Source organism: Sarcophilus harrisii, chromosome 4 (genome assembly GCF_902635505.1).
Source record: "Sarcophilus harrisii chromosome 4, mSarHar1.11, whole genome shotgun sequence".
Classification (NCBI taxonomy): Eukaryota; Metazoa; Chordata; class Mammalia; order Dasyuromorphia; family Dasyuridae; genus Sarcophilus; species Sarcophilus harrisii.
This window is the reverse complement of record NC_045429.1, coordinates 302,255,071-302,267,111: the sequence shown is the minus strand read 5'-3', so window position 1 is coordinate 302,267,111 and position 12,041 is coordinate 302,255,071. Positions and strand designations below refer to the sequence as shown.

The 12,041-nt window shown below is 32.3% G+C and overlaps 1 protein-coding gene across 3 annotated transcripts in view; it reads left to right on the top strand.

Annotated features, from left to right (window-relative positions):
- CYTH1 (cytohesin 1) overlaps positions 1–12,041 on the top strand; it is a 190,766-nt gene that overhangs the window by 142,533 nt on the left and 36,192 nt on the right. For all 3 annotated transcript variants that reach the window (XR_004233774.1, XM_031965577.1, XM_012548642.3), the window contains exons 4-6: positions 7,795–7,861; positions 8,326–8,444; positions 8,905–8,985. Coding sequence is in view for 2 of the 3 variants with exons in the window: in XM_031965577.1 (XP_031821437.1) it covers positions 7,795–7,861; positions 8,326–8,444; positions 8,905–8,985 (267 nt within the window). In the remaining variant the exon portion in view is untranslated. The remainder of the gene's footprint in view (positions 1–7,794; positions 7,862–8,325; positions 8,445–8,904; positions 8,986–12,041) is intronic.

Below are 12,041 nucleotides of genomic sequence, written 5' to 3'. Positions count from 1 at the left end.
ACAATAATTCAGAGTCGGATTCTTTTTGTACAGCAAAATACCGTTTTGGTCATGTATACTTATTGTGTATCTAAGTTATATTTTAATATATTTAACATCTACTGGTCATCTTGCCATCTAGGGGAGGGGGGGGGGTAAGAGGTGAAAAATTGGAACAAGAGGTTTGGCAATTGTTAATGCTGTAAAGTTACCCATGTATATATCCTGTAAATAAAAGGCTATTAAATAAAAAAAAATAAAATAAAATAAAATAAAAAAAGAAATGATCTTCAGGATGATTTCAGAGATGCCTGGAGAGGCTTAAATGAATTGATGCTAAGTGAAATGAGCAGAACCTGCTGATGAGTTCTTTTGGATGTGGCTTTTTTTTTAACCTTGAAGTGATCCAGACCAGTTCCAGTGGTCCTGTGATGAAGAGAGCCCTCCACACCCAGAGAGAGGACTGTGGGAACTGCCTGTAGATCACAACATAGCATTCTCAAGTATTTTGTTGTAGCTTGCTTACATTTTAATTCCTTTCTCATTTTTTTCCTTTTTGATTTGATTTAATTTGTGCAGCAAGGTAATTGTATAACTATGCATGCATATATTGGATTTAGCATATATTTTTACCATGTTTGACATATATTGGATAACTTGCTATCTAAGAAAGGGGTTGGGGGAAAGGGAGGGAAAATTGGATCACAAGGTTTTGCAAGGGTTAATGTTGAAAAATTATCCATGCATATCTCTTTTTATTTATTTATTTTTTAACTTTTTATTGATAGAGCTCATGCCTGGGTAGTTTTTTTACAACATTATCTCTTGCACTCACTTCTGTTCCGACTTCTCCTCTCCCTCCCTTCACCCCCTCCCAGATGGCAAGCAGTCCTATACAAGTTAAATATGTCACAGTGTATCCTAGATACAATATATGTGTGCAGAACCTAACAGTTCACTTGTTGCACAGGAATAATTGGATTCAGAAGGTCAAGATAACCTGGGAAGAAAGACAAAAATGCAAGCAGTTTACATTCATTTCCCAGGGTTCTTTCTTTGAATGTAGCTGCTTCTGTCCATCCTTGATCACTTGAAACTGAGTTAGGTCTCTGTCGAAAAAATCCATTTCCATCAGAATACACCCTCATATAGTATCATTGTTGAGGTATATAATGATCTCCTGATTCTGCTCATTTCACTTAGCATCAGTTCATGTAAGTCTCACCAATCCTCTCTGTATTCATCCTGCTGGTCATTTCTTACAGAACAATAATATTCTATAACATTCATATACCACAATTTACTCAACCATTCTCCAATTGATGGGCATCCATTCATTTTCCAGCTTCTAGCCACTACAAACGGGGCTGCCACAAACATTTTGGCACATACAGGTCCCTTTCCCTTCTTTGAGTATCTCTTTGGGGTATAAGCCCAGTAGAAACACTGTTGGATCAAAGGGTATGCACAGTTTGATAACTTTTTGAGCATAGTTCCAAATTGCTCTCCAGAATGGCTGGATGTGTTCACAATTCCACCAACAATGTATCAGTGTCCCTGTTTTCCTACATCCCCTCCAACATTCCACATTATCTTTCCCTGTCATTCTAGCCAATCTGACAGGTGTGTAGTGGTATCTCAGAGTTGTCTTAATTTGCATTTCTCTGATTAATAATGATTTGGAGCATATTTTCATATGGCTAGAAATAGTTTCAATTTCTTCGTCTGAGAATTGTCTGTTCATATCCTTTGACATGCATATCTCTTGAAAATTAAAAAGCTTTAATTAAAAAAAATTTTGTTTCAAATTTTCTGCCTATCTCCCCTCTTCCATCCCCCTGATAAAGAGGGTACATATGAAGTTATGCAAAACATTTCCATAAAAGTAATATGTGAAAGAAAACATAGATTTCTCCCTTAAAAATCCCTTAAGAAAAATAAAATTTAAAAAAGAGTATGGTCCAGTTTGTATTCAGATACAATTAGTTCTTTTTCTGGGTATGGGCATTTTTTCATCATAAATCTTTCAGAGGAGTCCTGAATCTTTGTATTGCTAAGAATATTAAAGTCATTCACAGCTGATCACCCCAGAACATTACTATTAATTTACTTTACACAGTTCATTTCACTTTACTTGATTTCATGGAGGATTTTTCAGATTTTTCTGAGAACATCTTGCTCATCATTTCCCATAGCACAATAATATTCCATCATAATCACATACCACAATTTATTCAACTATTCCCCAGTTTATAAGCATCACTTTTCAATTCTTTGCTCTGAGGAGAGATCTTCTATAAATATTTTTTGTACACATAGTTGTGTGTATTGTTAGATCAGAGAATACACATGATTTTATAGCCCTTTGAGCATAGTTAATATCTTTTGATCATTTATCAATTGGGTAATGGCTACTTTTTTATTTATAAATTTGACTCAATTTCCTATACATTTGAGAAAGGAAGTTTTCATCAGAGAAATTTGCTTCAAAATTTTTTTCCAGTTATTATTGCTAACTATATTTCCCCTATGTTTATTCTATTCTCTCTCTCTCCTTTCACTCTGACCCTTCTTAAAAGTGTTTTGCTACTGACCACCTCCTCCCCAATTATGTGTTTTCTTCTATCACCCTCTCCATTTTTCAGTATTTTTTTACCTCCTACTTTCCTCCAAGATAAGATGGATTTCTATACCCATAATGAGTATATGTTATTTCTTCTTTGAGCCAGCTCTGATAAGAGTAAAGTTCACTCACCCCTCCCTTCTCCTCTTCTTCATTGGAAAAGCTCTTTCTTGCTTCTTTTATGGAAGCTTATTTATGTCATTTCACCTCTCCCTTTCTTATTCTCCTAGTATATTCTTTTCTTACCCCTCAATTTTGTTTTTTTAGATATCATGCCTTTATCTTCAATTCATACTTATACCCTCTCTCTATATATTCATGCAACTTTCCTAATAATGAGAAAATTCTTATGGAGGTTCAAATGTCAACCTCTCATGTAGGAATATAAACAGATAATCTTATTAAGTCCTTTATGATGTAATTTTTCTAGTTACTTTCTGTTTCTCTTGAGTCCTATATTTGAAAATCACATTTTCTATTCAGATCTATCTATCTAGTCTTTTTATTGTGAATGCTTGAAAGTCCTCTTTTTCATTGAATGTTTTATCTTTTCCCTGGAAAAATTATACTCAGTTTTTCTGGGTAGGTGATTCTTGGTTGTAATCCTAGCTTTATTGCTCTCCAGAATATCATTTCAAGACCTCTGATCCTTTAATGTAGAAGCTGATAAATCTTCTGCTATCCTCACGGTATCTCCACTGTACTTTTCTCCTTGACTTAGGAGGTTCCAGAATTTGGCTGTAATATTCCTGGGAATTTTTATTTTGCATTCTCTTTCACAAGGTGATCAATAGATTCTTTCAGTTTCTATTTTATTTTCTTGTTCTAGTATATCAGGACAGGTTTCTTTGATAATTTCTTGAAAGTTGATGTTTAGGCTCTTTTTTTTGGATCATGGTTTTCAGATAAAGCAATAATTTTAAAATTATTTCTTCTGGATCTATTTTCCAAGTCAGTTGTTTTTCCCAGTGAGACATTTCACATTGTTTTCTGTTTTTTTGTTGTTGTTGTTGTTTGGTTTTATTGTTTTTTGATTTCTTATAACGTTATTAGCTTCCATCTGCTCAATTCTAATTTTCAAGGAATTATTTTCCTCAGTGATGTTTTTAATCTTTTTTTTCTCATTTAGCTCATTTTGCTTTTTAAAACATTTTTCTTCTCATAAGCTTTATGTATTTCCTTTTGCACTACTTTCAGTTCTCTTCCTAATTTTCTCACTACCTAACTTACTTGATTTTCAAAATCCCTTTTGAACTCTTCCATGGCCTGAGACCAATTCTTATTTGAAACCAATTCTTATTTTTCTTGGAGATTTTAGGTAGAGAAGTTTCGACTTTGTTATCATCTTCTTTCAAGTGTGTGTTTTGATCTTCCTTGTGATACTAGCTTTCTGTGGTCAGAATCTTTTTCTATTGTTTGCTCATTTTTCCTTTTTTTTTTTTTTTTTTTGGTTAAGATGGGGCTCCATTTCTGGGATTGAGGGATTGAGGGTGCATTGTCAAGAGCTTCAGGAATTTTGTGCAGCCATTTTCAGAGATCCTTTTAGGAACTTGACTTTAGGTACTCTTTTCTGCCCTGGAACTGTGAGGAGGGTTCCCACCTCACTGTGACTAAAATTCTGGTGTGTTAAAGCAATAGAATCCTTCCTTACTGTTAGTAAAGAGATTTTCTGTAAATTCAGGCTTCTGCAAGCTGCTTGTTTCCCTCTCACCCTAGTGAGACAAACTTTTCTTGCTGACCTTCCAAGTCCTCTTTGGAGCTGAGAGGTCTAGAAACCACCGGCACTGCTGCTGATTCCTGTTTTGCTACCTGGACTGGGGCTGTGTGGTATATTCCCACCCTGGTACCACAGACTTTTCCTGCTGCCCTTCTAAGTTATCTTTGGCTGGAATATATTTTACTCCATTTTTTTGTGTGATCTGATGGTCTAAAAATATGTTTAGAGTTATTATTTAAAGAAATTTGGAGGGAGTTGAGGGAGACCTCTACAAATCCCTGCCTCTTCCCATCTTGGCTTCACCTCTCCCTTTCATACTTGGGGGTATGATTTGAATTCTTATAAATTTGACTCATTTCTTTTTATATTTGGGAAATAAGGATTTTTTTCAGAGAAAGTGACAATAAAACTATTTTGCCCAGTTTTCTATATATTTTTCTTATAAGTTTTCTTGTAATTTTGATTTTGTTGGTTTTGTTTGTTCAAAATCTTTTTAATGTAATGTTATCCAAATTATCCATTTTATATCCTATAATCCTCTCTCTCTCTTGTTGGTCATAAATTCTTCCCTTCTACATAGATCTGACAAGTAAAGTATTTCATGCTTCACTAATTTGCTTTGTGGCATCATCCTTTAGGTCTAAGTCATGTACTCATTTTGACATGATCTTGTTATATGGTGTGAACGTTGGTTTATACCTAGTTTCTGCCATTCTGATTTCCAGTTTTCCCAGCAATTTTTTTCCTATCCCCCCTCCATTATGTTTAAATATTGTATTTGAAAGTTAAATTTTCTATTTAGCTCTGCTCTTTTTATCAGGAATGCCTGAAAGTCCTCCATTTTATTAAATATCCATTTTCTCCCTCAAGGATCATACTCGGTTTTGCTAAGTAGATGACTGTTGGTTGTAATCCTAGTGGATTCTGGAATTTTACTGTAATGTTCCAGGGAGTTTTCATTTTAGGATATCTTTCAGGAGATTATCAATGGATTCTTTCAATTTTTACTTTACTCTAGAATTCTAGTTCTGGAATATCAAGGCAGTTTTCCTTGGTAATTTAATTTTTTTTGCTCATTCTTAAACTATTCTTAATTCTTAAACTATCTCTTCTTGATATATTTTCCAGATCAGTTGTTTTTGCCAAATGACAGTTCACATTTTCTTCTATTTTTTCATGCCATCATGGAAGCACCAAAAATTTAAAGATCCTCAAAATTAGCTTTCAAAACATAAATAAGAGAGATTAGGAGCTGTGGGCTCTGATTACAATTCTAGGTTCAAAAGTTAGCAGGTAGTACACAGTAACTATTCAAAACTAATTATATGCCTTTCTTATTAACTTGATTATCATAATAGCAATAGTGGGAAAAATTCTTCCTAAATTTAGGACACAAATTAAGGAGAATACTTTTGCCTTGATTTTCTTATTAGTTCTGTGAGTCATATTCAAAACCCTGTAGTAATACAGTAATTATAGCATATATCAAAAGAAAAAAAAATTAAGACTGTGATTGTGTGTCCAACACATAATTCATTCTATTCTAATCCTTTAATGTCTAAAATTTTAGATACACTTATTTTATTTGCATATCTGTAAACAAACTTCCTTCATTTTATTTTTATCTGGAAAAGCTATATCAATTTTTGAATATGTGAATTCAAATGATCTTCCCATTATGATACATACAGACAGATTAAAACAAGCACATATTATGTATTTACTAAGTGCCAGGCATTGTGATAAGTACTGGAAATACAAATATAAAAAAATTTTTTTAAGGAGCTTACATTTTATAAGGGAGATATAAAACATAAAGGGAAACTGAAAAGTTTGCTGGTGAGGATATGGAACAATCTGTTTTGATTAGGAGTGAAAGGTTATGTAACCAATAAAATGGAGGACTAGATGCTTTCTTTGATTCTTCTGACCTTCCAAATATCTGAAAAAGAAGAAGAAATAAAACATTTTTATCTATCTGTATAGCAAGAAATTTGACAAGATAACAACCTAATGAAGAACTTCTGAACCTAAAACAAAGTACCATTTGAAAAAATGAACAACTTGCTTTCAAGAAAATCAGTAAAACAAATAAAAGATACCTAGGCTGCTAACGTCAAGACATATGTTAGTCAAATTTAATCATTCCAATGACAACAAATTCTGCAAGTAGCCAGGATAGGAAAGGAAATGAATATTATTGAAAGGAAAGGAAATTTGAATAACGAGACTTCTACATCCACAATAAATGATAGAAAGAAATGGAATAATGTGTTCTCAAGGGCAAAGGAGCTCAACATACAGCTTGAGTTGACATATACTGACAGTCCAAACCTAACATTTAAAAAAATAGGTAGAAATTTAGTAAAATGAGACTTTTAAAAAGTCTTGTTGTAAGTAATAACACTCTGAAAACCTGAGTCTAATCATTACTGAAAAAGATGTGTACAGTAAAAAAGAGTTATTTAAAGCATTCTTATAGGGGAAAAAAATCAACTCCAAACCATCATACCAGCAGCTACAGCAACTGAAAGGATCAGAATAGGGTTTCTGTAGGAATTGGTATATGAACAGAACTTAGAAGGAAACCAAAAATTTTGGTGAGATGGAAGGGAAATGAGACTACATTGTATGCAAGATGAAGACAGTCTTTGGAAAGGCCTCGGAGTAAGGAGTCAACCAGTATAAAGGTCAATTTAGTCTTTTTTAGTTAATAAGACCAGAAAGATTTCATTTATTGCAGCCTGGAAACCAGAAGATATAGTTTCTTCCTTGTTTTGCCACTAGTTGCTTGTGTGTAGCAAGACTCAACCCTCACTTTCCTTATTTGTAAAATAAGGATACATTCTGTCCTTAAGATTCTGTTATTCTCTCTTAACTTTTTAAATCTACATTTTATTTATAGCTTCCTTTTCAAACATACATTGAACATTGAATTATAAGAAACATATGAATTAATAATAATAAACAAACACTCATGAATTTTAAACATAATTTACATTAAGAATCATTTTTAGAATCTTTAGACTAAATCCATATGCACTTTGTAAAAATACAGGCTTCATCTTAGAAACACCATGGAATGCATCTAAATTACATTTCTACATTTCCTGCGTTCCTTCTAAATAGTCTCATTGATGTCTACATTTCATTGTTCTCAATTACATACAAATTTTGAAAATAAAATGCCTGTGTAACCCAACTTTAACCCTTGTTTATGGAAGAAAATAATTTGTATTCTTAAATATTCCTTACCTACTAGATTTAAGGTTTCTGGGACATTTACCAAATGTAAAAATGGCAATTTGAATACTGTCATTGAATTTGTTATTAGTATTTTGAGGCTAAATTTTATTCACTTGGGTTTCTTATCAGCTTAGATTAATTTTATCCATTTACTGGGTCTTTGGATATATATTCATTTTTATTATTCTCTTGAGAGCACTAATAAATTTTTGTGATAATTATTTTATAGGAAAAACATGCAGAGGAACAAACAGGTAGCCATGGGCAGGAAAAAGTTCAATATGGACCCTAAAAAGGTAAGAAAAATTGTATCCCATCATGGCTATTAGTACTGTGTATAGTATCTTTCAGGTATGGCTTTAGATAATAACCCAGAAGTGTCCTCTTAAACTTTTTGATTTCTGATGATCCTGCAAAAATTATCATCCCTTTAGTAATAGCCTACCACCTGATGGAAACCTCTGATAACTGATCCTCTAATTTTTTAAAAATTATTTGTTGAATCCTTAAAAGTTTATTTAGTCATACTTGTTTCCTTCTTTGTTCTTTTTCCTTATAGATTTATTGAATGAGGAATACTGTGGGGTATTAGAAGCATTGATCTTAGAGTAAGGAGAGGCGTAGGTTTGAATTCTGCTTCTGTCTGTTGCTATCTGTGTGACCCATATAATGACTTCCTTACAGAGTGTTATAAGCAGCAAGTAAGATAATATATTTAAAGCTTTTTAGAATTATTGGCACTTTTGTTGTAATATTCTAGGGGATCCAGTTCCTGATAGAAAATGACCTGTTGAAGAACACTTGTGAAGATATTGCACAATTCCTATACAAAGGTGAAGGGCTCAACAAAACTGCTATTGGAGACTACCTAGGTGAAAGGTATATGGCCCTGACTTTGGGGGAGGTAGAAAAGATTAGTAAAGAGCTATACAGTGAAAGAGATCTCCTTCCCTAAACTGATTTTTTTTTTGGGGGGGTGACTTTTTCAAACTTTAAAAGAATTAGAATCAGGAACCTTGTTCTCAAACCTATCTTTGGACTATAGGCTCTCCAAAATACTTTACTCTGCTCTGAGATTTTATATACCACAGATAATGAAGTGTATTGAATGTAGATTATCTTGCATGAAAAATCTGATCTTTCTTTCCCAATTTGTGGAAATTCTAAGATAGTGGTTTTAGTACTGATCCAATGGGAATTAATCTCTGAGAATATCCATTTACAAGGAATTTTTGCCTCTGAGGGATGGTGGGAAGCTGAAATGAATTTTTATCTTGCTATGAACTATGTCTTTTAATTTTCCTCCCGTCTTTTTTTTTTTTTAAACTAACCTTGATAGAGATGAATTTAATATCCAAGTCCTTCATGCTTTTGTGGAGTTGCATGAATTCACAGATCTTAATCTTGTCCAGGCATTACGGTAAGTACACCAAGAGATAAATAGTTTGGAAAGCATGAAAGGCAGCTTTGGAATGAAATGATTGTTATTTAAAAGTGTCTGCTATATATTATATAAGATATTTTATTAATCTATAACTCTTAAAATTGATTTTCCTGAGGCATCTTAGGGGCATTAATCTTTTGAGACTAATTGAAAGTTTTTGGATTATTATAAGGAAATTGTGAAAGATGTCAAAATCAAATAGCATCATATTGTATAGTAATTATTTTGCAGATTGATTCATAATTTAATGGATTAGAAGAACTTTTTTATTTCTAGAAGAGGGGAATAATTTTTTTCTTAATCCAGTAACCAGAACTCTGACTCATTGAAAAATTGTCACATAAATTTTAAAAAACTAATTTGTTAAAGAAATATACTAATCACTGAACTTTAGAACCAGACAAGATCTTAGAAGTCATCTATTATCTCCCACCCCTTAGTTTATAAAACCAGTGAGACATATTCAGTGTTACAATTAGTTAAAAGCAGAGTTAGAATTAAACTCAGATCTTCCAATTCTCGATTCAATATTTTTGTCACTATTACCAGGATATTTTCCATTTTTAAAGGGAAAATAAAATACTACTCCATAAGTATGACAGATTTAAACCAAATTATAACTTCTTATGGAAAATTAATAGAGAGGTGGGAGAGATAGAAAGGGAAAATGTAAAGTTCTGGTTTGGTTTTCTGGAGGTCTTGGGAGCAGCCTTCTTTTCAGTAGCGTAATCACCCTTCAGACTGGCCTTGGTCTCAGTAGGGGGAGCAGAAAGACAGGCCAGCCACCATGAGGCTGATGAAGATGGAATAAATCTGGCTCTGAGTCCGAGGGCTTGTGCTTCAGCCCTCAGCCACCACAAAGGTGAATGATAAAATGAATCTGTCTCTGAGTGCATGCTGGCTGTTATATACTCTGTTATAATTACATCATCATAGGTGTGAATCTTGTAGAACTATATTTAGTACTAAGTACATGTACTGAACTAGAGAACTATTAAGCACCATGCTAAACTAGATAACCATTGTCTTTATCAATTCCACTGACTAACACCTTGTAAAAATCCTTGTTTCAAATAGAGGTCTGGCCCATAACAGAAAAAGAATAGGAATAAGAGATACCCAATTTGTTTGCCAAACCTTTCTGAGGCAAAGATTTAACTTATTTATTAATACCACCCTTTGATCAATAAGCAAGTATTTATTAAGTGCCATTTATTATTTAAGTAGTAAGTATTTATTGTGTCCCATATCCAGGGGACTGCATTAAATAAAATGATTGAAACAAAGCTGTAAGTTTTATAAAATAATAGCTAAAAAAAAGCCCTAAGAGTTCTTATTTGTTCCTCTTCAAATTATGAAAGTATAAATATATATAATGTCTTCTATCCTTTTTTATTCAATGAAGAAAATCTCTAACATATCTTTTAAAAATGGAGAAATAGATATCTCATTTTTGTAAATACAAATTACTTCAGTTCTAAATTCTGTCATCTTGGGATTCTTCTTTATGATTGTCAGAAATCAAAACTATGTTGAATTTTCACCATGTAGGCATATTAGAATGACATCATTTCTTGATATTTGCTTTACCATTATTATTTCAACCAACTACATGAAATAAAACTGAATTTCATCAATTGACTTGATGCATATTTAAAAAAATATCCATTATAGATCATTTGGGATGTCTTATTTTGCATAAATCGGGATTTTCATATATTGTGTTTGCTTAGAACAGAAGATATGTGTAGTCAGATTCTGTTTATTAGGATGTTGAGATTACTCTCCAATCAGAGAATATTGATTTTCCTTTTTTCTGGTGTTTTATACCTATACTACCTGTCTCCACAGAGCTTTCATTAGTCTTAAGTGACATAATGTATATAAAGAACTTTGCAAACCTGAAAGACCAAAATGAAATGTAGCTATTGTCACTCTTAATCTTATTCTTTTTGATGAATTTTATATAGAAGCACTCAAAATATGTTGTTATTCTGCTATTAGTCTTTTATATTTAATATCTTACAAATTATTGCACAAGTGGAGAAGTTGACTTTTTTGTAATTAAATAAGAGTTTCGAGATACTGCATTTCTTATGTAGATGCATTGAAAATATCTTGGGGACAATTATATTACCACACAGTATAACAGGGATAATATGTTCTTCACTTTCTACCTGCTTGGTGTTAATTTCTTTCTTGAGATCTTTGAAAACTTTCTATTTCATGTAGTTTATAAAATAAGATTATTCATTGTGGTGAAATTGAACATTGTGATGTTAATCTCGAGATTGATTTAACATTTTGTGATTAATGTGTCTAGACAGAGCAATAGTTGTGTCTGTAATGATGTTCTAATTCTAGTACAGCTTATTTACTAAATTATCAAGGATATTTTGTGGCTTGTATTTTTATTGTTAGGATTTGTTTTCTGTTAGTTTATAAAGCATAGGATCTCGTATATTAATTCTAGTTTCCTTACTTGTGTCTTTCTAGATTATCTGATAGATGTTAAATTGTTATACAGTTTCCATTACTTCACTTTATAATTTACATTGATCAAGCCCAAATTCTTTAACTTAAAGTCATTTTATATTTGTTTGTGGCAATGACTTAACCCTCAATTGTTATAATAAATCCCTCTTCCTAAAAACAAATCTTCAGTATTCAGCCTTTTAGTTGATGCTTCTTTTTTGTCACATTGTTAGTAAAATTTGTGTAGATGTAGCACCTTTGGAATTCATGCTTTTGTGTTACCATTTCCTGGGCTTCCTCTAGTTAAATCATTGTTGGTTACATTCAATACATCCAGAATCACCATCCTCATCATATTTTTTCTCATTCTTTCCTTAAGTTCAGAAAAAAACAGTTCCTGAAACAAGTTGTTTTATTGCCATTTCTTTTTTTATACTTAACGTAAAATGGAACTGATTTATGTGGTTAAATAAGTATTAGAAGGCAAAGCTTATTCTCTCTAAGCGAAGAATACAAGGAAAACACACAATACAACATACATGTTTCTATGTATATAT